This window comes from Herpailurus yagouaroundi, unplaced genomic scaffold (assembly GCF_014898765.1).
Source record: "Herpailurus yagouaroundi ecotype Mexico unplaced genomic scaffold, PumYag 193, whole genome shotgun sequence".
In the NCBI taxonomy this organism is placed as follows: Eukaryota; Metazoa; Chordata; class Mammalia; order Carnivora; family Felidae; genus Herpailurus; species Herpailurus yagouaroundi.
In genome coordinates, this window is record NW_024412424.1 from 9,025,419 (window position 1) to 9,052,093 (window position 26,675).

The 26,675-nt window shown below is 40.1% G+C and overlaps 1 protein-coding gene across 3 annotated transcripts in view; it reads left to right on the forward strand.

Annotated features, from left to right (window-relative positions):
* Positions 1–26,675, forward strand: part of RAD54L2 (RAD54 like 2) — a 112,294-nt gene that overhangs the window by 39,529 nt on the left and 46,090 nt on the right. For all 3 annotated transcript variants that reach the window (XM_040445509.1, XM_040445510.1, XM_040445511.1), the window contains one exon: positions 7,890–8,082. In XM_040445509.1, coding sequence (XP_040301443.1) covers positions 7,944–8,082 — 139 coding nt within the window. In that variant the 5' untranslated portion in view covers positions 7,890–7,943. The remainder of the gene's footprint in view (positions 1–7,889; positions 8,083–26,675) is intronic.

The following is a 26,675-nucleotide window of genomic DNA, read 5'->3' on the forward strand; positions in this document are numbered from 1 at the left end:
CCTACTTATTCAAAATACCTGGGACTGACCCTGCAGGGATGCGCTGCTCAGTGACCTCTTGGATGAAGAACCTAAGTCAGGGAGCAAACACAAGAAACCTCAGCCCTTGGCCATTTTAAAGAGGTTGGGGATTATAGTAAAAGTAAAAATTTGACTTTTCAAATGTAGTATTAACTTTAGTCACTGAGAAAGTTTGCCCTTGATGCTGAATTACATCTATAAAATAACCTGTATACCATTAATATATCAGATTAATCTTGTACTTTTTTATCTGAATACAGTATGGAACTGTCCAGATATTTTTTGTTGTTCATGTAATGTGATTCTGTTTGTTACATTTTTTAAAATGCTAATTTTTCTTTATGATACCTGAAAATATGGACTCTAAGACTATAGATTTCAAACTATTTGGTCTCAGGATCCTTTTATACTCTTAAAAATTATTGAAGATCCCAAAAAGCTTTTGTTTATATGGGTTATAATGGTTAATCTTCACTGTATTAGAAATTAAAACAAATTAAAAATATCAATTTCTTTAAAAAGTAATAAACTTGGAGCACTTGGGTAGCTCACTCAGTTAAATGTCCAGCTCTTTTTAAATTTTTTAATTTATTTTATTTTATTTATTTTTTATTTTTTAAAATTTACATCCAAGTTAGTTAGCATATAGTGCAACAATGATTTCAGGAGTAGATTCCTTAATGCCCCTTACCCATTTAGCCCATCCCCCCTCCCACAACCCCTCCAGTAACCCTCTGTTTGTTCTCCTTATTTAAGAGTCTCTTACGTTTTGTCCCCCTCCCTGTTTTATATTATTTTTACTTCCCTTCCCTTGTGTTCATCTGTTCTGTGTCTTAAAGACCTCATATGAGTGAAGTCATATGATATTTGTCTTCCTCTGACTAATTTTGCTTAGCATAATACCCTCTGGTTCCATCCACATTGTTGCAAATGGCAAGGTTTCATTCTTTTTGATTGCCGAGTAATACTCCATTGTGTATATATACCATGTCTTCTTTATCCATTCATCCATCAATGGACATTTGGGCTCTTTCCATACTTCGGCTGTTGTTGATAGTGCTGCTGTAAACATTAGGGTGCATGTGTCCCTTCGAAACAGCATACTTGTATGCCTTGGATAAATGCCTAGTCGTGCAATTGCTGGGTCGTAGGGTAGTTCTATTTTTAATTTTTTGAGGAATCTCCATACGTTTTCCAGAGTGGCTGCACCAGTTTGCATTCCCACCAGCAGTGCAAAAGAGATCGATCCTCTTTCTCCACATCCTCGCCAACATCTGTTGTTGCCCGAGTTGTTAATGTTAGCCATTCTGACAGGTGTGAGGTGGTATCTCATTGTGGCTTTGATTTGTATTTTCCTGAAGATGAGTGATGTTGAGCATTTTTTCATGTGTCAGTCGGCCATCTGGATGTCTTCTTTGGAGAAGTGTCTATTCATGTCTTTTGCCCATTTCTTCACTGGATTATTTGTTATTTGGGTGTTGAGTTGGATAAGTTCTTTATAGATTTTGGATACTGACCCTTTATCTGATATGTCCTTTGCAAATATCTTTTCCCATTCCGTCGGGTGCCTTTTAGTTTTGCTGATTGTTTCCTTCACTGTGCAGAAGCTTTTTCTTTTGATGAGGTCCCAGTAGTTCATTTTTGCTTTTGTTTCCCTTGCCTCCGGAGACGTGTTGAGTAAGAAGTTGCTGCAGCCGAGATCAAAGAGGGTTTTTCCTGCTTTCTCCTCGAGGTTTTTGATGGCTTCCTGTCTTACTTTTAGGTCTTTCATCCATTTTGAGTTTATTTTTGTGTATGGTGTAAGAAAGTGGTCGAGGTTCATTCTTCTGCATGTCGCTGTCCAGTTTTCCCAGCAGCACTTGCTGAAGAGACTGTCTTTATTCCACTGGATATTCTTTCCTGCTTTGTCAAAGATTAGTTGGCTATACGTTTGTGGGTCCATTTCTGGGTTCTCTGTTCTGTTCCATTGATCTGAGTGTCTGTTTTTGTGCCAGTACCATACTGTCTTGATGATAACAGCTTTGTAGTACAGCTTGAAGTCCACCAACTCTTGATTTTAGCTCAGGTCATGATCTAATGGTTCGTGACACTGAGCTCTGTGCTGACAGAAGCATTCTTGGGATTCTCTCTCCCTCCCTCTCTGCCCCTTCCTCTCACTCTCTCTCAAAATAAATAAACATTAAAAACAATTAAAATAATAAATTCAATATGTATTAAATAATTTTTAATGAAAAATAATTGTTTTCCAAAAGAAAAAAATTAGAAGAGTTGAATTCTTTGACACATTTGAAAATTTGAAAATGTCTGATTGAATAGAGATAGCTAGATCCTCAGATCTGCTTCTACATATAATTTGTTGTCACTTATTGTTTTGTTAATTTACTGTATTGTAGAAGTAGATGAAGAAGGCAGGTGGAAAATGGATGAGTGTTTTAATAGCCTTTTCAGGTAATTGTGGGTATTCTTTAATACTGTATCTAAACTCTGACAAGTGGTAGTTTCTTCAAGGTTAATTGTAATATGGAATTCAAAACCACATCCAGGAACTTCTTGTATTCTATTACATTAAAATCCATTGGTCTGTCTTGCACTTCGGATGGTTCTTTAACCCATGTATGATTTTGACTTTGTGGCTCCCTTGAAAGTGTCTTCAGGACCCCAGGGGTCCCTGGACCATCCTTTGAGAACTGCTGTCTTAGAATCTGGAAGGGATCTTGAAGATGAACTACAGTCCATCTTCTCTCCTGGCTAGAATAAGAGGGGTAATGGAAGCTGAGGGAGAACTGATTTGACCAAGGTCATGCAGCTAGTTTCCCATAGAGCTATGGCTAGAATTTAGGGTTTTGTTTTGTTTTGTTTTCTCTTTTAAGAGAGACAGAGACAGCTTGAGAGGGGGAGGGGCAGAGAGAGAGGGAGAGAGAGAATCCCAAGCAGGCTTTGCACTGTCAGCACAGAACCTGATATGGGGCTCAAACCCACACACCATGAGATCATGACCTGAGCCGAAACCCAAGAATCAGACGCTTAACCACTGAGCCACCTAGGCATCCCTGGAATTAAGATTTCTTGACTGATTCTGTAAACATGGCTCCAGTGCCTCTGTTGTGCTTTGTGCTGAGTCCCTGGGCCTGGCCCCACTGCATTGCCTTTTGGGGAGAGTTGTCTCCTGTGGCTTTCCTCCTTAGAGCCCTGAATGTTTTGTTCACCTTCTTTTCCTTATTTTGTCTTAATTAAGCTCCACATTGCCAAAAGTCTCATTAATAAAATATTTCAAGCTGTGTCACTTTCTAGCTCTGTACCTGCTTTGTGTGTATTAAATGTGTTCTTAAGTGACTGAAAGGTTATTAAAAGGCATTTGGACTACATGTATGCATTGGGCTTTTGTCTTGCCCAGGAAAGGTGTTTTGAAATAATTTCAGAGATCCACAGTTGATCTCTCAGCAGACTGGAAGAATCTTGTTGATACCCTGTGAGTACTGGAAATGGACTGAACTCTTTTTTTAAAAAGTCTTTGAATTATATAAATTGCTTGACTAATGTGTTTCTTTGAAGTGTTGCCTAAAGTTTTAGACTGAATGTTTTCATGCTTTTAAGACTTCATACCCCTTGCAAATTAGCATAAATGCATGGTTTTGTTTATACTCTTAATGGAAAAAGAAGTGTACATAGCACTCACTGTGGAATTGCTTTGAGATAATTTGAGGAAATTTAATACAACTCAAGGTTACCAAAATTAATGAGGACATGGCAGTTTGGAATGGTTTCTTTTATATCAAACATAGCATCAGGATGCTGCCGAGGACCTCTGAAATTGCATGGGCTGCCCCACAGTGGTGAGGCAGTATGTGCCCACAGTTCTATGATTTTAGTGTGCACTCTCCAAGCATGGTCTGCTTTGTGAACAAAGGCTTTGCTAGTATGTGTGTGTGTCTTTGTGTTTTTCTCTCCTGTGTATTCTCCTCCCCAGGGGTGTGTCTTAGGGCTGTGTCCGCATGATTAATTTCACTGATTCTTAGCCAGGCACCACTCTATAGACAGGTGACGTTGTTTTTGAACTTAGCAGGGCAGAGGAACCAAATTTTCCTTTACTCTCAAGGCTGTAAGGGGCTGGCCTGGGATTGGCTGTGGGTTTCTTCATAACTATATATAGTCTCTTTTAGCAAACACAATATATTAAACTGTAGACCTTAACATATTACTTAGGGATTGGATATTTACTTTTCAGAGTGATTCTTTTTAGAGTTTCTTTAAATAGCTAGTTCTCTAGTTTCATTAAGATAGAATTTGATTCCCAGAATTTGCTTTGTAGGAATACAGGTCCTCATTAAGGTGTAGCACACCCATAATCACTCTCCTAGCGCTCTCTTCCCTGGAGGTTGAGGCAGTGTTTCACATGGGCTGAGGAGCAAATGAGGGAGATACATTTTTTCCTTATCTCCTTTTTCCTCACCTCTAACAGTTCTACTGAGAGCTGATTTCTTGAATCAGGCTGTCTGTGTTTGAAAGGCTGTGCCCACATGGAAGTGTTTGTATATGTGGATACCCTTACAGACAGAATGTAATTGACTGTGCTGCTGCCCCCCAAGGTTAACTATTCCTCTGACATTTTCCCTTTGTTGCTTTTTTTTGTTTTTGGTTTTTGATGTTTATTTATTTTGAGAGAGCGCGCATGCATGTGCATAAGCAGGGGAGGGGCAGAGAGAAAGGGAGAGAGAGAGTCCTAAGCAGGCTCCATGCTGTAAGCCCAGAGGCTGAACCGTGAGATCATGACCTGAGCTGAGATCAAGGGTCAGACACTTAACCAACTGAGCCACCTGGGCATCCCTGTTGCTTTTTTGAAGGAGATCAGTAACAGCAAAACCTGCCCTTTGAGTCGTTGGTATGATTTTGAAGAGTGGAGAAAATTCATTTGTGTCATCTCTGTAAAGAAATTTTAGTGGCTCTTGCAAGGTAGGGAAAGAGAATAACCAAATTTGGTGGGATTTAAGAAATCGATCACTCTCCACTTTATTCTGTTATGGGCATCTGATGGCCTGGGTACTATTTTATTTTTAAATAATTTTATTTTTTTATTTTAACATTTATTTATTTTTGAGAGACAGAGACAGAGCGCGAGCAGGGGAGGGGCAGAGAGAGAGAGGGAGACACAGAATCTGAAGTAGGCTCCATGCTCTGAGCTATCAGCACAGAGCCTAATGTGGGGCTTGAACCCACAAACCGCAAGATCATGACCTGAGCTGAGGTCAGACACTTAACTGACTGAGCCACCCAGGTACCCCTGGCCTGGGTACTATTTTAAAATGTCCTGTACTTAAAATGTTTTGAGTAGGGGCCTGGACCAATGTCTCAAATTCTAGTAGTATGTGTGGTTGTTGATTTTTTTTTTTAAGTGTTTTTTTATTTTTAAGAGAGAGAGAGAGACAGAGCTTGAGTGGGGTAGGGACAGAGAGGGAGGGAGGGAGATACAGAATCCAAAGGCTTTGAGGTGTCAGCACAGAGCCCGATGCAGGGCTCAAACTCACAAACTGTGAGATCATGACCTGAGCTGAAGTCGTGTGCTTGACTGACTGAGCCACCCAGGCGCCCCTGGTTGTTGATGTTTAATTGATATTTGCTTCTATCTATTAGGAGCTTGGGACTGAGGTTATTTTGAAGATGTTTGTTAACTAGGTTTACAGGAGGCTTCTCATTATTATTGTTTACCTCTAAGTGATTGTCATTCTTCCACAACCACACAATTTCTTCTCTGAAATGACAGACATTCAGATTACATTAAGGTACTTGCTAATTAAAAATTGTCTTCTAAAAGCCACTCCATAATCAACCAAACACACTGTAAGCAAAACACTTATCTCAAGCAGTCTAGGATGAACCAGAGGGGTTATGCTGATTATAAACATTGACTTCCACATACAGAGTAGCTGCTGTTGAGTTATCATCATTACTCATCTTCAGAATAATTTTCATTTCCAAAGCTGCTGACATCTAATTGATTTACTACTTCCTTTCAAAACCTAATGAACTTAAAGATATAGGATAGTTATTCCCTGAGAAATTTGGAATTTGTCACTCAGTGAATGGTGACTCAGCATTAGTTATATTAATTTGTATTTGTGGAACGCCTTTTTTCCCTGTGCCTTAATACACTTTGTGCGTGTTTTGGAAGTGCGTTATTAATGCAGAAATTTTAATTTTATTACTAAATCATTTCATAGATTTTTTTTTTGGTTTCATTGTCTTGAGAGGCTAAGTGCATGACCCACCAGGACACATACACACTCATAATTCCTGTGGCTTTTAACTAAACAGTCTTGAACTTAAATTCTAGCTTTCTAGAACTCTAAAGGATCCAGTTTACTTCATTTTGTTTCAGGAGGACATAAAAATTCTGTTTCAAATTGTGTCTGGACCTTAATAAGAGATTTCAGTTCTGCAATAGTTTTTGTGTTGAATAATTAGAGACTTGTATTTTAGTTTTTATTTTGGGAGATGGGAGGAATTTTAGGATAACCTGATTGTGGATGTGGTTGTCTGTAGCAGTTTGTCGTATAAAAGATTATTTATTTTGTGTTTTCCTCCACATTTTATTATGAAAAATTTGAAATATACAGAAAAATGGAAAGAATTGGTCAGTGAATCTTTATGTTAACATTTTGCTATATTTGCTTTATCTCAGAGCAGTCTTTACCTTGTTTTTGTCCCCCTCAAGAAGAAATGACTTTTATAGCTGATAGTAAAGTAGACCAAGTGAGAGCAAAAGAGTGAGACAGACAGACATGCACAGTGCCTGGCACATAGAAGAGTTAATAGAGCAAGTTGGCAAATGAGGGAGCGAACGTGAATGAATGAATTGATCTAAATAGGACGTGCTTCCAGCTCCAGGCCACAAAGAAACAGTTCTCAGCTAAATACCTGCCCTTAGGGATTTACTGTTTGGTCTGAAGGTAAGAAACCGCAGAAGGCAAACCACTTTGCCAGGTAACCCATGTGAAGGCTTCAGTGAAGGTCAGCATAGTCAAGCATGGCTATTGGAGTTCAGAAGCAGGAATATGATCCCAGAAGACTGGGGCAGTTGACCAAGACTTCTTGGAAGAAATGGAGCTGGAATTGGGCTAAGAGGTAGGACAGAACCTGAGAGCAGAGATGGGCGCAGGGGCATTCTGGCCCATGGGGAGCCTGAGGTTCCCCACACACTTGGGAGGAGTGGGAGTGTGCTAAACAGCCAGCTGCCTGCTGGAAGCCTTCTATTCAGGTGGTTAGAGAGTGGACTGCCTTCTGGGTAGTGCTCCAAGGCAGGACCTGGCCCTGCTCTAGGCAGTACCCACTCACTCCCTGTTCCTTGAGTACTCCCAGTTACTCTCACTCCTGGGCTCTGCCCTTGCTGCTCACTCTCCATAGAACACACTCTCCCCAGATGTCTGTGTGTCTCCCTCTTCTTCTGGCCTCTGTTCAATGAGAACTTCTCCCTGATCTCTTTCTGGCATGCACCAGCTTCTTAGCACTGCCCAACATGTTTCCTACTGTGTCCCCAAAGCCTAGTATAGTGCCTGTGATTATATATCTATAATGTGTATTTGTATATGTATGGATAAACAGAAATATAGAGAGTTGATGCTCAGGAAGTTGAAGGAATGAACAAATGGTAATTCTGAGGCATAGAGTGTGTTTGGTCATTTAAGATATTTTCATGTCCAAGCAGCTAAGAGAAACTTGAGCTTCTCAGGGTTAGTGCACTTGTGAGGAAGGTGGAGATTCGGGTATGGTTAGTTTGCCCTTCCAGGCATTCATCCTTGGCATTTTCTCTTTGAAAGAATCCTGTTCCTAAGTGAAGCCCTTGGTGATTCTGATGCCTCTTTTCTTTCTTTCAGGACCCCTGCAGTGTACCATGAGTCGGTAATGCCCACTGAGGACCTCTGGGAGCCATGTCAGACGAATCCGCCTCAGGGAGCGATCCAGACCTGGACCCGGACGTGGAGCTGGAGGATGCGGAAGAGGAGGAGGAGGAGGAGGAAGTGGCAGTGGAGGAGCACGGCAGGGATGACGCGGAAGACCTACTGGATGGTGAGTGGCTCTACTGAGTGACATGGGTTGTCTTTTCTTTTCTTTTCTTCTAGTGGATTTTTTGCTGGAAGAGCATGGTATTTCCAGTTGGATTTCTTAGGTCATCTATTGTGAGAAGGCAGACACTGGTTGCATAGCAACAATTAACTCATATGCTCTTTCTCAGGAAGTGAATTGTTGTTCCTCTATCTAGGCCTCACTTTAGTGCTGGAAGAACCTTTAGCATTTAACTCATCTTTGACAGACATGTGGATTCAGATTCAAAGATTTGAGAGTAGAGCATACTTGCCCGAGTCATGGAGAAATCAGTAGCAGAGTCCTTGTGGCAAGACTTTGTGGTCTGGGGGTCATGGATTCATCAGATGGCTACAGGCAGGTGTGGGGGTAACCGTGAGTTTCCTGAAATTATATGCACAATTCTGCTTGTATGGACATGAGGGGATTACCTAGGGAGAGATTCTCAGATGAAAGGTACACAACTCCGGAAAGCTTATTGCATCTCCTGTGGTGCTGCTCTGCCTCCCAACCATTTCTAGTGACTATAGATTGCTTCTGATGGGAGAGAACTGCACCTTCATAGCTGGTAGACCCCCTCTGGAGTCCTATTTGGCTCAACCCTTCCTTTGCTCCCAACTTGTTGAAGTGGCATTGACTTTTTCTTCTCTAGTCCACTGTGAGATCATCTGGCTAGCCATAGAGCTTCTCAGTTCATTCCAGCCTTGCATGGCATAGGATGGAGTTGTTTGCAAGCTTCCTGTAAACTGAGGAATAAAGTTTTTGTCTGTTGTTTATAACAGACCACACTAGTAGAACTAGGAAAATGTGCTACTATTCTTCTCCAGATTCTAGGAGAATGAACATCAATTCTGTTTCTTTGCTGCTGGTACTGTCTTCAGTTCTCATTCATCCTGACAGTTGTCACGTGGCTCAGGGATCAGTTTTTCCTCATTTATACTGTTTAGGTAGTCTCTGCCCTATTTCCACTTCACCTCTGGCAGGGAAATTACCATTTTATTTATTTATTTTTCCTGATATCATTTGCTGTCCACTGTAATTCAATTGGAGTCTCCCAAGATGGTACTGTAGCTCCTTTCTATATAAAGTAGAATAAGTAGAAATAATGGAAGATAGTGTGTGCTGGCACGGTATACCATCATACTGTCTTGCTTTGGTCTCATGGTTCTTAAGATGGCATTAGAGTGCCCCTGGTATCTGCATCACTTTTTGCTTTTTATCATTTGGGTTCTCAGAATTATATTTCAGCTACCCCCTAGATTCATGTCAGGTTTAGATTGGATTTTAGATGTTGCTGGTGGGTATAATGGATATATACACACAGTTTTCCCTCTTGGCTTCTTGGAATTCTGGTTTCCTTGTTCGGTTCTTAATTATTAAGACAAAACAAAACATATCCTTCTGTGCACTTTATTATTTATTTAGAAGCGGCAAGATTTTTTAAAATTATTTTTTAATGTTTATTAAAAAATTGTTTTTAATGTTTATTTGAGAGAGAGAGAGAGAGAGACAGACAGACAGACAGACAGACAGACAGTGAGAGCAAAGTAGGGGCAGAGAGAGGGAGACACAGAATCCAAAGCATGCTCCAGGCTCTGAGCTGACAGTACAGAGCCTGATGCAGGGCTCAAACTCAGAAACCGCAAGATCATGACCCGAGCTGAAGTCGGGTGCTTAACCAACTGAACCACCCAGGTGCCCCTAGAAGTGATGAGAATTTAATTGTGATTTGTCACAGCTGTGTAACTGGAGGGTTTTTTGTTTGTTTGTTTGTTTTTACTATTTATACAACTCTCAGATGAAACAATTTTTTAAAAATTTGAAATGACTTATTTTTATTGCCTTTAAAGTTCCGAGTGTTAAAGTGTTTGGTGGGTACTTTTCCTCTTGCCTTGCCAGGGTTATCTAACTTCTTGGAATTTGATTAAGTATCCTTTTGATGTTTCACTGTAGTGTTAGAGCTGTGCTCACCCAGGCACTCCCAAATGGAAGTGATACTTGTGTTACTTGTGGCAATTCTGCCCCTGTTTTAGAGCTCACAGTTTTCCTGGTTCTCTCATTTTGAACACTATGAAATTTTGTTGAAACATCTGAGACCTGCCTGTCTGTTCAGTCTTGCCTTTCCTGCCTTGGCTTGCTGGTCATCTCACAACCTTAATGGGTAGAGCGGCCCGCTATTCTAAAATTAGGAATAGCTATGAATAGTCTTAGCTGGTATAGTGTGATGTGGCCTTTTGTGGACTTGGAGCAGTCTTTCTCAACCTGGGATGATTTTACCTCCCAGGGGACAATTTACAACGTCTGAAAACAGTTTTGATTGTCACGACTTCTGGGAGGTGGGGGAGGAATGCTACTGGCATCTTGTGGGCAGAGACCAGGGATGCTGCTAAACATCCTACATTGCACAGGACAGCTCCGTCCTACACACAGTTATTGTGGCCAAATATCAATAGTGCTGAGATTGAGAAACACTTTCAAAAAAGAAATTATTACTTCAGCTTTTTTTATTTGAAGTTTCATCTCTATTGGATAACAATAACTCACTTTTATAGTGCTTCTTCATCGTTTACACAAACATCTGAACAATCGTACTAACCTTTTCAAAGAACTGTCTTTTGGCTTTGTTGATTCTCTTGATTTGTGTATGTTTTCTTTGTAATTTCTACCTATAATAATCTTCCTTCTACTTCTAGCAGTACTTTCAAACTTCTTAAGAATGTGCTTACCGTTTTTTCCTAATAAAAACAATCAAAATTATAAATTTCCCTCTAAGTACTACTTTAGTCCATCCCCTCACAAACATTTTGACATACTTTATCCTACTTTATCTTGATAATCCTATCTGTTAGGCAGAGCAGATACATTTTAGGGATGAGGAAACTGAGGCCCAGAAAGGCAAATGGCTTACTCAGTATAACTTTACAAGAAAGTGGCAGAGCTGGGCCTTTGGTTTCCAAAGTGGTACTCCTTTTTCAAATCCATGTTGCTTCTGAGACTATAGATTCATATCATTCCCTACCTGTAATGGGTTGCTTTCTCTCTTAGTTTGTACTTTAAGGAAAGAAGTTGATTGGTAATACTGTTGACTAGAGATGAGAGAACAATTAGAATAGCATGAGTAATGGCAAAGTAGAAGGGCAAGTATGGCATATGCTAGAGAATGGTGAACTATCTTGTTTGATGTAGAATTGGACACATTAGGGGGATGACCAGAGTGAGACTGGAGCGGTGGCCTGGAATCAGGTTAGGAAGGAGTTTAGAATTTGTTTTATAGGCAGCATGGAATTGACGGAAGTTTTTACTGGGGAGCATTCATTAAACCTTTGATTTTTAGGAATGTTGTTTTAGCAGCATGAAGAAGAGATGGCCTATTAGATGGTGAAGACCAACTAGGTCTGTGTTAGAACTTTACAGAAAGGATTAATGAGGATTTGAACTGTTTGGATCAGTTGACCTACACAGGAGTATTAAATGGTCAGATTTGTAACAGTGGAATTTATAGGACTTGGTGACTTACTTGATGTGTGAGGCAGGTTGAAGATGGAATAGGTAAAGCCTGGGAAGATAATGAAATCTTTACAAAGGTGGGAAGAATGGTATAGGGAGTGGGGGAATTAGAGATGTAGCTTTGCTACATTAAATTGGGGCATTATCTCCTCCTTGATACTGACCTTTGAACGTTGACTTGTGGGGTAGTAGTCTGAGAATAAGGAGACTTTGGCTCTTGGGGAGTAGCACCATGATTTTGTCTTTAAAAAGGTAGAGAGAAAACAGTGCTTTCCATTTCTAACACATTAGGAGCTCATGGCATGTTGTGAAACATTTTTGATTGGTTTTTGTTTCCCCTGTTTGTTTTTTTCTTTTTCTTTTAGAGAGAAAGAGCAAGAGAGCGAGAGAGCATGTGCATGAACGGGGGAGAAGGGCAGAGAGAGGGAGAATCTCAAGCAGGCTCCATGCTCAGCATGGAACCTGACATGGGGCTCAATTCCCTGACCCTGGGATCATGACCTGAACTGAAATCAAGAGCATACCCTCAACTGACTGAGCCAACCCAGGCGTCCCTCATTCCCCTGTTTTTCTTTTCTCCAGATGTCTGTGTTGAGTTTTCTCTATTCTCTTGGAATGGTGGGAGAAGTTGGATGTCAGCACCTTACGGGGTCTCTGATTATCAAAGGTAGAGGTTCAAAACCTGGTGCCTCTGGGAATTGGCTTTCCTCATGCAAAATGTTTTTCTGGTTCAGTATTTTCTTCTAGCTCAGCTTCAGGTCCAATGTCTTGCCCCAGATAAAGTACTTAGAAATATTTAGTTGAAGGGAACTCCTAGAATAATCTAGTCTTTACAAAAAAGTTCATTTTCATTTGCTGCTTAATGTGTATTCCAGTGGATGTATAAGTGTCGCACAGCTGGTATCTGTCACAGAGTCCTATGTTTACATGGCTTTGTAAAAAGATCTTTCTTTGCCTTGGTGGTTCATTAGCACATTTGTTTTCCTCAGCATCACTCCACTGTAAGCCTTCAGTGCAACTGTAAGTGATGGAGTTTAGACCAAGAGATATTTTCAAGGGTTTTCCTGTCTATACAAATGGCAAAGATCTTAACATCTGTTTCCCCAAGGTAGCTTCTTGTCCTCTTGCAGCAGGGAGACAGGGAGAAAAATAGCAAGAAACCTGGTCCTGAATATGCACTAGTGGTTGGGTGGGTGGAGGGGATGCTTAAAATTTAAACTATTAACAAGGACTTCATGTGTTTCTTATTAACATTCATCTGGATTAATGGATCCAATTCCTGATTTCACTTGTTCTCCAAGTGAATAATGAATCTTAGTTAAAAAAAAATTTTTTTTTTAAGTTTATTTATTTTGAGAGAGACGGAGACAGCATGAGTGGTGGAAGGGCACCTAAAAAGGGAGAGAGAAAATCCCAAGTGGGCTCCACACTGCCAGTACAGAGCCCAATGTGGGGCTTGAACCCACAAAGCAGTGAGATCATGACCTGGGCCAAAACCAAGAGTCAGACGCTTAACCAACTGAGTCACCCAGGCACCCCTGAATCTTAGTTAATAATATGATTCCCCTTTCCATTACCACTTGCACTTCTTTTAGGCTACCTTTATTCTTGTGAAATATTTGCAAGGAAAATCCAGATGTCCCATTTCTTTCCTACAGTATTTTTACTCTATTACCTGTGCCAGTTTCTCTGGTCTTTGCTTGGTTCTCCAGGAGGATTCTGGGGCCACCACCACTCTTTTCTTCTGAGAGCATTCTACTCATCCAAGCTGTTTGGCCCATGTTGTGAACAGCCTCATTAACCTAACACAAGAGTAGGGTTTTTCTAATGGAATATTACTAGAAAACAAACCAAAGTCCCAGCCAGAAACTGCAGACTTAAAGAACTTATTTGTTACTCTAAGAATGATTGCTTGCCAAAGGTTTCATTTCCAAACTCATTTCCTCGGGCCGTGGTAGGCATACTGGGAGTTTATGAAGCTTCAGGATGAACATGACAAACCTTGTTGGAGTGCCGGCTTTATCAGGAGATAGGTGGAGTGGTGTTGGGGGTTGGGGGTTAGTACTTTGGTAAGGAATTTTAAAAAATTGTAATAAAAATTAGGCATAGAAAATAATTCATATGCATTTTTAAGGTAAAATAAGATTTTTTTTTTCAAATAAATTTCAGAGTTTAGAATTTTGGATCGTGCCATGAGAGTCCCCAAGGGATAAGAACGTTTTCTGCAGACATTCAGGACTCGTCAGTGGAAAAGTTTGAGAGGCCCTGGCTTAAGTTAATCAAGATCTGGACACAGACTGCCTTGATGGGCACATCTTTTTAGAACATGAAGGCCTTCTTTTTTTGTTGTTTTATTCTTGTCTGTTTTACATGGCATATCAGGATACTGAGATCCTGGAACTGGAGCTAGATATGTTCCTTCTGGAACCTGCTTCATAGCCATCTTATTGACAGAAAGCTAACCTCCTGAATATCAACTTTGGCCTCAGGCTGACCTCCTTCACCTTAGACCACTGAGTAGGGAAAGCTGATCTTCTCAACCTCTGGATCTCTGCCTTTCCTGCAGAGAGTTTGCTTTGTGCTTTTTCACTGACCCCTTTCTATTTGTCCTCTTTGCTTACAATGTAAAGAATTAGGGGTAAAGTGTTCTAGGCAGAGGGCCAGAGCAAAGGCCCTGGTGTGGGAACGAATTTGCTGTTTAAGAATCAGGAACATAGAGGCCATGGTGGCTGGAGTGTAGAGAATAGAGGCCAGAGTGGTCTGGGATGAGATAGGGAGGGTCTGAGCATGTAGGGCCAGCGGTAGCAGTTTGAGATATACCCAAACCCTGGTTTTATTTGTTTGGGTTCTAACATGCTTTTTCAGATTCTCACTGTGAGTTCTGGACATATCATTAAACAGTAGCAGTCTGCAGGAAAAGTCATGCTCTCTGAGCAGCTGGAAGTGGAAGAGGTGTAGGGGAGCTTCCAGAAATTTGAACTAAGATCAGAGTGGGTGGGGTGATTTCAGCAATCTAATGGGAACTCTAACCAATGTTTTCTCCCTCCAATGGAAGCCCCCAGGGCCCTTCAGAAGGCAGCATAGTCTATGGAGTTGTAGTTTTCACCATTTTTTATGACCTTTCTGTTACATTAGACATTCTTAGTTTAAGCCTAGATTTCTTCCTTTTCTAAGAATAGTTTTTAAAGGAAATATTTATTTATTTTGAGAGACGGAGCGTGCACATGTGCACTCCCGTGTGAACCAGGGAGGGGCAGAAACAGAGGGAGAGAGAGAGAGAATCCTAAGAAGGCTTGGCGCTCTTGGTGCAGAGCCCAACACAGGGCTCAATCGGATGAACCGTGAGACCATGACCTGAGCCGAAATCAAGAGACGATGCTTAACTGACTGAGCCACCCAGGCATTCCTAGATCCATTTTTAAAAATTTAGTGTGATAGAATCCATTCCTGTTGTTCATTTTAATACTCAAATTGTCCTGGGTTTGGCTAGTGGGAGCCCATTTCAGCTGACTTCAGTATTCCTTTGACATGTTCCCTACAATTTGCGAGCACTTCCTTTTCTCTCTGGTACAACGGTGTTCCAAGCCTTGCTTGTATCTTCTCTGTTCTGACCTGGGAATTGGCCTTTTCTCCAAACTCCTGGTTTCTTTTAGAGGGAAATGGTATTTAGAAACCAAGATCTGGGCTATACATATGCTCATTACTACTAGGATATCATTGATTGTTGGCTCTTTTGGTCTCTAGAGCTAGGAAATACATTTATTTAAAAAATTGTGTTCAGGGACGTCTGGGTGGCAGTTAAGCATCTGACTTCAACTCAGGTCATAATCTCGTGGCTCGTGGGTTTGAGCCCTGCATTGGGCTCTGTGCTGACACGGTGAAGCCTGCTTCAGATCCTCTGTCTCCCTCTCTCTCTGCTCCTCCTCATTCATTCTCTTATTCTCTCTCTCTCTCTCTCTCTCTCAAAAATAAAAAATATAAAACTTAAAAAAATAAATTAAAAATTGTGTTCATAACAGTGCTTTTAATTTTACTCCTTCTCCCATTCCTTATCTGTATCTCCCTTTTCACCCGGTGAGAACCTGGTTCCCAGTAGCATCACGGTATTTATTCATTTGTTCAATTGTACAGTGCACTCAAAATAGTTTCAGATATCCACTACAAACAATAAGTCTAAAGTTCAAGATTATTTTTGCAATTTTTTTTCCTTTTAATATATCTCACTTAAGCTGCATAGACAGAGTACTATATTGTCAAAAAGTTTACTTGGATTTTTGTTTGTTTTTCCAGCTTATCAAGGTTTAATTGTATACTGTGTATATACCCTTAAAACTATCATCAAGTTAGTGAGCATATTTGTCACCCCTGAAAGTTTCCTTATCCCCTTTTGAAGTCCTTCCCTCCCCTCCCTGCCTTCCAACCCTGTCTCTAGTGAACCATTGATCTGCTTTCTGCCCTTACTGATTAGTTTATATTTTATAGAATTTTGGTATAAATGAAACCACATAGTGGTTTTGTTAACGAAGTGGATATGGATTATGTGAAAGAAAGAAGGTAAGGATCAATCCCAAAGTTTTTGGATTGAACAGCTTGAAGATGCCATTTTCTGAGCTTGGAAAGACTGGGGGAGAGGCACAGAATGGGGACAGACAGAAGTGTAGTTTTAGAGACATGTTAAGTTTGACATGTCTTATGGCTCCAAGCTAAGATGTTGAGAAGGCAGTTAGTTACATTACTGAGTTGAAGTTCAGAAGAGAAGTCTACATTGAAGATAAAAACATGGGCTATATCTGTATATAAATGGTACTTATGACATGGGACAGGATGAGATCATCCCAGGAATAAGAGAAGTAATCTGAGTGACTAAGCACTGGACACTCAGCAGTGGGGAGGGTGATAAAGAGGGCCTAGGAAAGAAGACTGAGAAGAAATGGCCACTGATGTAGTAGGAGACCCAAGAGAAAAGTGCTATGGTGGCTTAAAAAAAAAAACAGTTTCAAGGAGGAAGTGATCAACTTCGTTAGTTAAAGGCTAGCAATAACCAGGGTAGTATGAGGAGTAAGAATTGACTGCTGGATATTTGTAGTATTTGCAAATCAATCAACATGATACATCACATTAATAAGAGAAAGGATAAAAACCTTATCATCATTTCAATAGATGCAGAAAACGCATTTGACAAAGTAGAATATTCATTCATGATAGAAACCCTCAAGGAAGTAGGTTTAGAGGGAGCATACCTCAACATAATAAAGGCCTTGTATGTAAAACTCACAGTTAACATCATCAGTGGGGAAAAACTGAGAGCTTTTTCCCTAAGGTCAGGAACAAGACAAAGATGTCTACTCTCACCACTTTTGTTCAACATAGTACCGGAAGTCCTAGCCATAGCAGTCAGACAACAAAAAGAAATAAAAGGAATCTACATCAGTAAGGAAGAAGTAAAACTTACATTATTTGCAGATGACATAATACTATATATAGAAAACCCTAAATACTCCACCAAAAAACTACTAGAACTGATAAATGAATTCAGTAAGGTCACAGGATACAAAATCAATATACAGAAATCTGTTGCATTTCTATACACTAATAATGAAGCAGCAGAAAGAGGAATTAAGAAAACAATCCCATTTACAATTGTACAGAAAAAAAAAAAAAGTAGCCTAGGAATAAACTTAACCAAAGATGTGAAAGACCTGTACTCTGAAAACTATGAAATATTGATGAAAGAAATTGAAGACGACAAAAAGAAATGGAAAGGCATTCTGTGCTCATGGATCAGAAGAACAAATATTGTTAAAATGTCTATACTACCCCAAACAATCCACAGATTTCATGCAATCCCTCTGAAAACACCAACAGCATTTTTCACAGGACTAGAACAAATAATCCTGAAATTTGTATGGAACCAAGAAAGACCTCAAACAACCAAAGCAGGCTTGAAAAAGAAAATAATTTGAGGTATCACAATTTCAGACCTCAAGTTATATTACACAGCTATAGTAATCAAAACAGTATGGTAATGGAACAAAAAATAGACACACATATCAATGGAAAGAATAGAAAGCCCAGAAATAAATGCACAATTGTATGGTCAATTAATCTTTGACAAAGGAGGAAAGAATATACAATGGGAAAAAGACAGTCTTTTCAACAAATGGTGTTAGGAAAATTGGACAGCTACATGCAAAAGAATGAAACTGGACCACTTTCTTATACCATACACAAAAACAAATTTTAAATGGATTAAAGACCTAAATGTGAAACCTGAAACCATAAAAATCCCAGAAGAGAACACAGGCAGAAATTTCTCTGACATTGGTTGTAGCAACATCTTTCTAGATGTATCTACTGAGGCAAGGGAAACAAAAGCTAAAATAAATTATTGGGACTACATCAAAATAAAAATCGTCTGCCCAACAGGGGTGCCTGGGTGGCTCAGTCAGTTAAGTGTCTGATTCGGTTTTGGCTCAGGTCATGATCTCTCATGAGTTCAAGCCCTGCATCAGGCTCTGTGCTGATGGCATGGAGCCTGCTTGGTATTCTTTCTCCCTCTCTCTCTGCCCCTCCCCTGCTCGCTCTCGCTCTCTCTCTCTCTCTCTCTCTCTCAAAATAGATAAATAAACTTACAAAAAAAATTTTTTTTAAAAGATCTTTTGTACAACAAAGGAACCAACCAACAAAACTGAAAGACAATCTACTGACTGGGAAAAGAAATTTGTAAATGATATATCTGATAAAGTGTTAGTACCCAAAGTATATAAAGAACTTATACAACTCAACACAGTAATAATAATAATAATAATAATAATAGTAATAAAAAAAATGGGTAGAAGAGATGAATAGACATTTCTTCAAAGAAGACATCCAGATGGCCAAGATGCTTAACATCACTCATCATCGGGGAAATGCAAATTAAAACCACAATGAGATATCACCCCACACCTGTCATAATGGCTAAAATGAAAAACACAAGAAACAAGTGTCAACAAGGGTGTGTAGAAAAAGGAACCCTCGTGCACTGTTGCTGGAAATGCAAACTGGTACAGTCACTGTGGAAGACAGTATGGCGGTTCCTCAAAAAATTAGAGAACTACCCTATGATCCAAGAATTGAACTACTGGGTATTTACCAAAAAATAGAAAAGCACTGGCTCAAAAAGATACATGGATCCTTTGTTTATTGCAGCATCACTTACAATGGCAGCAGCCCCTGGGGCGCCTGGGTGGCTCAGTCGGTTAAGCGGCCGACTTCAGCTCAGGTCACGATCTCACACTCCGTGAGTTTGAGCCCCGCGTCGGGCTCTGTGCTGACCGCTCAGAGCCTGGAGCCTGTTTCAGATTCTGTGTCTCCCTCTCTCTCTGACCCTCCCCCGTTCATGCTCTGTCTCTCTCTGTCTCAAAAATAAATAAACGTTAAAAAAAAAAATTAAAAAAAAAAAACAAACAATGGCAGCAGCCCAAGTGTTCATCAGTAGATGAATGAATAAAGAGGATGTAATGTGTATACACACACATACATACAATGGAATATTATTCAGCCACAAAAAGAACAAAATCTTGCCATTTTTAATAACGTAGATGGATCTAGAAATATAATGCTAAGCGAAATAAGCCAGTCAGAGAAAGACAAATATTATATTATTTCATTCATGTGGAATTTAAGAAACAAGACAAAAGAAAAAAAAAGACACAAACAAAAAAAACAGACTCTTAACTATAGAGAACAAACTGATGGTTGCCAGAGGGGATGTGGTTGAGGGCATAGTTGAAATAGGTGAAGGGGACTAATAATACACTTATCTTGATGAGCACTGAATAATATATGGAATTGTTGAATCACTGTAATGTACACCTAAAACTGATATAACACTGTTAATTACACTGGAGTTAAAAGAGAATTGGCTGTCAGATTTAGCAGTGTGGACGTTCTTGGTGACCTTGATGAGCATTTCAGTGCCATGATAGGGGCTAAAATAAAAACAGGTGGAGAGGAATTGGAGACCCTAAGAATAGACAAGTTTTTTGAGGGGTTTTGCTATACAAGGAAACAAAAAGAAGAAGCAATAAATGAGGGGGTATTTGAGGTCAAGGAAAGGCTTTTTTAGGGGTGCCTGAGTGGTTCAGTTGGTTGAGCATCTGACTCCTGATTTCGGCTCAGGTCATGATCTCGCAGTTCATGGGATCCAGCGCCATGTTAGGCTCTGTGCTGACAGTGTGGAGCCTGCTTGGGATTCTCTATCTCTCCCTCCCTCTCTCTCAAATAAATCTAAAAAACATTAAAAATAAAAAGAAAGGCTTTTTTAAAAGTTAAAAAGTTTTATCCTTCTAACTTTTTTCAGTGGGGCTTATCAGGTAGGGAGGGAGAAATGGATGACACAGTATAGTTGGGGGCAGTCCATACTGGCTCAAGCCAAGACCTGGGAAAAATCCTTTACCTCAGCATGTTAGTGTGTAATAGAAAGGAACACCCCTCAGGGCAAGGTAATCATCTTCCTCTAAATTTTTGTATCTTGGGCAAGACCTTGCTGAGCCTTCAGGTTCACTTCTGCAAGATGAAATTCTGCAACCTGAACTCTAGATCTGTTGTTTTCTCATTCTGGATGAAGACGTGGAAGTATGGGCATGTTTTTAGGAACAAAGAGGAATCACCAAAGTGGAGAAAAGGGCTGTGAATCTGCATGGAAGGCCAGTTTAGCCATGTGACTTGAATGCAAGACAGACAGTATAAATAGCTCTCTATTGCATTTTAGCATTTTTTTCTCAACTTAGATGACCAGCACCAGTCCTTAAATTACAGATTCACGACAGATCTTTTTATTCTGTATTTGTTTTATCCTCTTCCCTTCCCCAGAAAGTTGTATCACCTCTTCCTGAGACAAGTTGGATATCTGTTGTTGGACTGATTTTTTAGAGTAGCCTAAATCAAGAATTTAGGGTGACTTCTTACTAGAAATGAAGTAGTGCCAATTTTGCAACCATTTCCTGTCCTTTTCTGTGTGCCAGGCTTAAAGACACAAAGGTGCAGAGTTCGGGTGTGCTGGGGGCAGAAGATTGTTTGTAAATCTGCGGCAGGAAAGCGTGTCAGATGTTGACCCAGTTGTTCAGAGTGACTTTGTAGGACCTTCAACCCTCTTTCCCAATAATCCAGGGGGTGGGAACTTCTGACTGTGAGTTTAATTTGCATTTCCCTGATTATTTAAGATGTTAGGCTTTTTCTATATGCTTATGACCATTTTCAGTCTTGTAAAGTGTCTGAACACATTTTTTGGAACATTTTTCTTTCCTTTCATCTATTTCTTATTGATTGGAATTCTTCATATCTGGTTATGAGTCTTATTGGGTACACACACACACACACACACACACACACACACATACACACACACACCTTTTCCTTCTATATTGCTTGGTTTTTCACTTTTAATTGTGTTTTGTGGGGCTTATTTTGCAGTTTTATGCTCCTTTTTATATTGTATTTTTGATGAATAGATGTTTTAATTATAATGAAATCAAATTTATTTTTACCCTTTATGTTTAGTGCTTTAGTGCTTTCCCAAGGTCATGAAGATATTATTTTTTAGAAGCTTTAAATGTTTTACCTTCACATTTAGGTCAATGATCCATCGTGAATTGATTTTTGTATGGTGTGAGGTAGGGGTCAAGGTTCATCCTTCTCATTTCCAAATATGATTATCTAATTGATTCAGCATTCTGCATTGCATTTTCCTGTACCTTTTGTTATAAACTGAGGCACAGTACATACATAGCTGTCTCTGAACTCTATTTTTTTTCCACATAACTTTCAGGGAAATGGGAATAGAGGGAAAATTATGCAGTGTGGTGGCTAAGAGCATGAACTCTGGAGACAGATCAGTCACCTAGGTTTAGATCCTATCTTTACTACTTAATGGCTTTTTGAGCAAATTTCCTTATCTGTAAAATGGGAATAATGGTAGCACTATCTACTTAATAGGGCTGTTTTGAGGACTGAATGAGTTAATGTTTATAGTATTTGTAATGGCCTTGGACATGACTGGGGATGCAGTGCATGGGATCCAAATCTAGTAGGGCTCACTGCAGACCTGGTGCTGGGCCTGTAGCTATTCACCAGCTACTTTGTCTGCCCTGACTTCACAGTTCCCAGCAATCCTCCTGAAGGAGTGTCTTTAAGTGTTTTGTAAATTGTATTCTGAAGTCTTATAGTAGTCTTTGGTCCAATTTAGAGTACAGAAGCAGGATGTGCCAGGTTTGAATAAAATTCCCCAAACAGCGTACCAAGAGAGAAAGCATCAGTTACTAACCTTGTCTCCCCAGATATATTGACAGGCACTGCATCCTAACAATGTTGAGCACATGCTGAAATAAAAATAAAAAGGAAGAAACCTAGAGATGGTTTTCTATAGGCTTTTAGGCAGAGACCTGAAAGAGAATATGGGTTACAATTAAACTAGAATCTAACACATCCCTGTTAGATAAGGAAATGAGAAAAGAGGGACACAGCATCTGCAAAGGCCCAGAGCCTCTGAGAGCACCATGCTTTTGAGGCTAGAGAACATGGAACTGAGAGTGGGTGGGTGGAGGGAGGTTTTTGGTAGTCAGGTAGTGAGCTAGCAATCAGGAAAGGCATGAAGGATTTCAGATTTTATCCTAAGAGCAGAAGGGATAGTTTTAAAGTGTTTTAAAAGATCCTGGGTGGGTGGAGACTGTGACTAGAACGGATTCACAAAGCTCACTCTTTCTGCAGTGTGGATTGCCGGGAGGCAGGGAGACTCTGGAGGCCAGAGCAAGAATCCAGACCAGGTAGTACAGTGGTGTGGAGAGAAGAAGAGAGGGATATTTAGGTAACTTCTTAGGGCACAGAATTCATGACTGAATATGAGGAGATGAGAGAAAGCTAGAATGAATGAGGCTTTTTTCCCTTGGTGGTCACTGAGTGTGGTGGAGGTCTAAAGAGTTGCTACTCTGTGGGGTGTGGGATGCTGGGAGAGCTACTACGGAATGCTCTTCCACTATAGAGACTTTGTGCTTATGTTCTTAGCCACTCTTCTTTTAATTGTCCCCTTCACCCATTAGGAAGCAAGGCTGTTGTGTAATGTGCTCCTGGATAAGTACATATTTTCTTTGCATTTTCTACAGCCCCAAGGAAAAGGTTTGTTGTTTTATTTTTATTTCTTAAATTAAATGTAATTAATTAATTAATTTTTAAGTAATCCCTGCACCCAACATGGGGCTCAGACTCATGATCCCAAGATCAACAGTCTCATGGTCTACTGACTGAACCAGCCAGGCATCCTTGTTGTTTTATTTTTAATATGATCAGCCAGAAAGGGCCTTACCAGTCTTTCTTTGATCAGAGCAACTCTCTAACCTTTTGCATTCATGGAGTTAACATTTAAGGTTCCAGCCAATGAGACTATTCCGAGAGTCTGTAATCTGCACTAGTTTATTATTTTGCCAAGGCATGACTTTTAATGATGCTCTCTTCAGGTTGGGGTGTGGAGAGTGAGTCCTGTCCTGTCCTGTCCTCCAGAGCATCTGCTCCTCAACCTACCCTGTTCTCTGCTCTCAGATCAGAAATTCTGACGGGATTGTTTAAATGTTTCAGTTGTACATGAATGCATTTTGTGGAAGAAATTATGTGCTGTAGCAGTATTCTCTAATTTGGGCATTTTGCAAAGGTATCTTCTCTCTTGCCTCCTGTGCTTTCCCTTCACGATGTCTGTTGTGAAGTCTGATTTGATGCTTTGCTTGTGAAACCCTACTCTTTGTTCACAGCCTTTTCTCACCTAATGAATCCTGGGAATTTGAGGTTTTATTTTTTGTGGTTGGTAGCCTCAATACATCAAAATGTTCATGAGTAGAATGAAAAAGTAAAAGTTCTGTTGATTGACCTTCCCCCACCTCCTCCCTGCAATACAGATCCCTAGCACGCTTTTGTTTGTCCATTGGACCAGCTTTACTGTCTTCTAGGTTAACAGACACAAGTAACACATTTTGAAGGATTATCACCTTAGTGTGTGTACACAAGTCCTCTCTCAAAAGACACAGAATGAGCTTTTGCTATTTCTTTTTGCTCATTCCCTCTTAAAAGAGGCAGCACTTAATGCCATCCTAGTTTCCTCTTGCTTGTTGTGGACACCCTTACATGGGAGTCCTAGTGGAGTTTGCATGTTATGGAAAGATTTGTATGTTATTCTGTGCTTCTGCCACCATTTAAAGTGGGTTTGCAGGCAGGAGAATGGGTGTGGGGTTTTGCCAGCCTGAGATCCAGAGGGAGGGGCAACAGTTCCCCAAGGCCATAAACAGGCTTATTCTCTTCATTCTTCTTTTAAAACCCCCACTTTGATGATGCTGAGATCCTGTTTTCCCCTCTTACACTCAGCTGTCAGGCTCAGTGGGGATGCCTGGAGATTGCTTTCTAGCCTCCTTGAGAGAGGCTGCCAATTGGAGTCCTCACAGAAGAGCAGGAAGCCCAGCATGGACTGACATGTCCCTTGAACCAGCTCCAGTCTTGACTCTTCTCTCTGGTTATATAACATCAAGCAGCTGCAGCTTCCAGAACCACTTTATTCCTTATAGTGCTGAATGGCAGGTGGAGGAAGCACTGACCCTTTAGTGATCCTGAAGTTTCCAGGAATAATTTGCTTGAGTATTTAATTCTATTTTTATTTCTCCCATGTTTGCATCACTCATACTTTGGGAAATAAGCAAGGCAATAGTCCATTGCTTCAGTCCTCCCACTAAGGTCCTTAGCCTAGTCCCTATTTATTGATTGATTTATTTATTTAGGGTGATGTTTTTTAAATTTTTTATTATTTTTAAAAGTATTTATTTAATTTTTTATTTTAACGTTTATTTATTTATTTTGGGAGAGAGAGAGCACAAGCGGGGAAGGGACAGAGAGAAGGAGAAAGAGAATCCCAAGCAGGCTCCGTGCTGTCAGTGCAGAGACCCACGCGGAGCTGGTTCTCACAAACCATGAGATCATGACCTGAGCCAAAATTAAGATTTGGTCACTCAACCAACTAGGCCACTCAGGCACCCCGAAGTTTTTTTTTTTTTTTTTAATGTTTCATTTGTTTTTGAGAGAGATAGTGCAAGCTGGGAAGGGGCAGAGAAGCAGGGGACAGAGGATCTGAAGCTCAACTGACTGAGCCACCCAGGCACCCCTCACATAATCTTTTTTAAAAATCTTTATTAGACAGTTAAGAGACCTTTGGAAGTAAAATTACAAGGGAAAATTTTGAGGAAAGAGTGGCCAGTCTATTATCACTCGAGACCTTTAGCAGATCTGGAAGGAAGAGCTCTCCCCACCCCAGGCAGCTGACTGAAGATCGCTAGGTGCCATGGTCACCAGGTGCCTTGGGTCATATGTTGCTCTTGGATGGGCTGCAGCTGTTTCCAGATAGGATTCAGCTCTTCAACTTTGCCTGCTGGGTAGTGGGGTTTCCCTCCCTTAATGTGTTACAATGGCTAGGTATCGTGTTGCTTCTGGAATTCTGTGGGATGGAAGGATGGGGTAAATCAGGCTGAGTATATATGATCAGCATTAATGTTTAGCATGGAGACTTCAGTTAAGGAGGGGAAAAATTAGTGTGAGTTTTCTCATGGCTGATGGAATAATAAAGTTGAGTGATTGGAGTAAGTGTGGGAATACTTCAAGAACCAGCCTACATTTCTGAAGTAATGATTTCGGTTTTGACTACTGTAGGCGATGAAGTTTTTCAGATTTGTAAGTATTCTTTATTACACTTACAACTCCTTTGCTATTTATTTTATAAGTAGCATCTAGTCTGTGGCTTATCTCTTAACATTGTTGATAGTGTTCTTTGTTGTAAAAAAAAATCTGTAATTTTATTGTAGTCACTTTAAGCTTTTCCATTGTTCAGTGGTCATTTATTTCATGGGTGGAAAAGAGGCATATTTTAAAGATTGGAATGTGGTTTTCATCAACATCTTTGTTCTTAAGTGTTTATTTTGAGAGGGGGGTGTGGAGAAAGCATGAGCAGGGGAGGGGCAGAGAGAGAGGGAGAGAGAAAAATCCCAACCAGGCTCCTTGCCATCAGCACAGAGCCCAATGCGCGGCTCAAACCCACAAACTGTGAAATCATGACCTAAGCGGAAATCAAGAGTCAGAAGCCCAACCGAGCCACCCAGGCACCCCTCATTTTTTTTTTTTAAGGATGCCTTGTGAAGAGCAGAAGTTTTTAATTTTGATGAAGCACTTTTATCATTTTTTTCGCTTGTGGTTCAAGCTTTTTGTATCCTGCTTAAGAAATCTTTACTTACCCTAGGGGTGCCTGGGTGGCTCAGTTAGTTAGTCGAGTGTCTGACTTCACCTCAGGTCATGATCTCACAGTTCATGGTTTCGAGCCCTGCATGAAGCTCTGTGCTGACAGCTTGGAGCCTGGAGCCTGCTTCGGATTCTGTGTCTCCCTCTCTCTCTGTCCCTCCCCTACTCTCACTCTTTCTTTCTTTCAAAAATAAACATTAAAAAAAAAAAAAGAAAAGAAATCTTTACTAACCCTAAAGTTGCGAATATTTTCTACTACATTTTCTGCTAGAAGTTTTATAGTTTAAGCTTTTATATTTAGGCCTTGATCCATTTTGAATTATTGTTTATGTATAATATGTAATGAGGTGAGAATTGTATCTGTTGCAAATGGTGTGTTGGAAAGATTATCTTTCTCCATTGAATTACTTTTAATTACCTTTACAAAGAATCAATTGACTATAAATGTGTGGTCTAATTCTGGACTGTATTATATTAATTACTATGTTTATCCCTAGGCAAAATCATAATTACTGTAGTTTCAATCAGATAGTACAAGAATTCCAACTTCATTGTTGTCTTAAAAAATTATTTTGATTACTGTAGGACTTTTGCATTTTCATAAGAATTTTAGACTTCTGTCACTTTCAGTTGCAGATAGTGGCCACAGTTAAAATAGCAAAGTGGAAGCTACATTGCCTTTTATGCTAGCCTTGGAAGTTATAGTGTCACTTCTGTCTTATTCTTTTGGTTATAAGCAAGTCATAAGCCCACCCAGATTCAAGAGAAAAAGA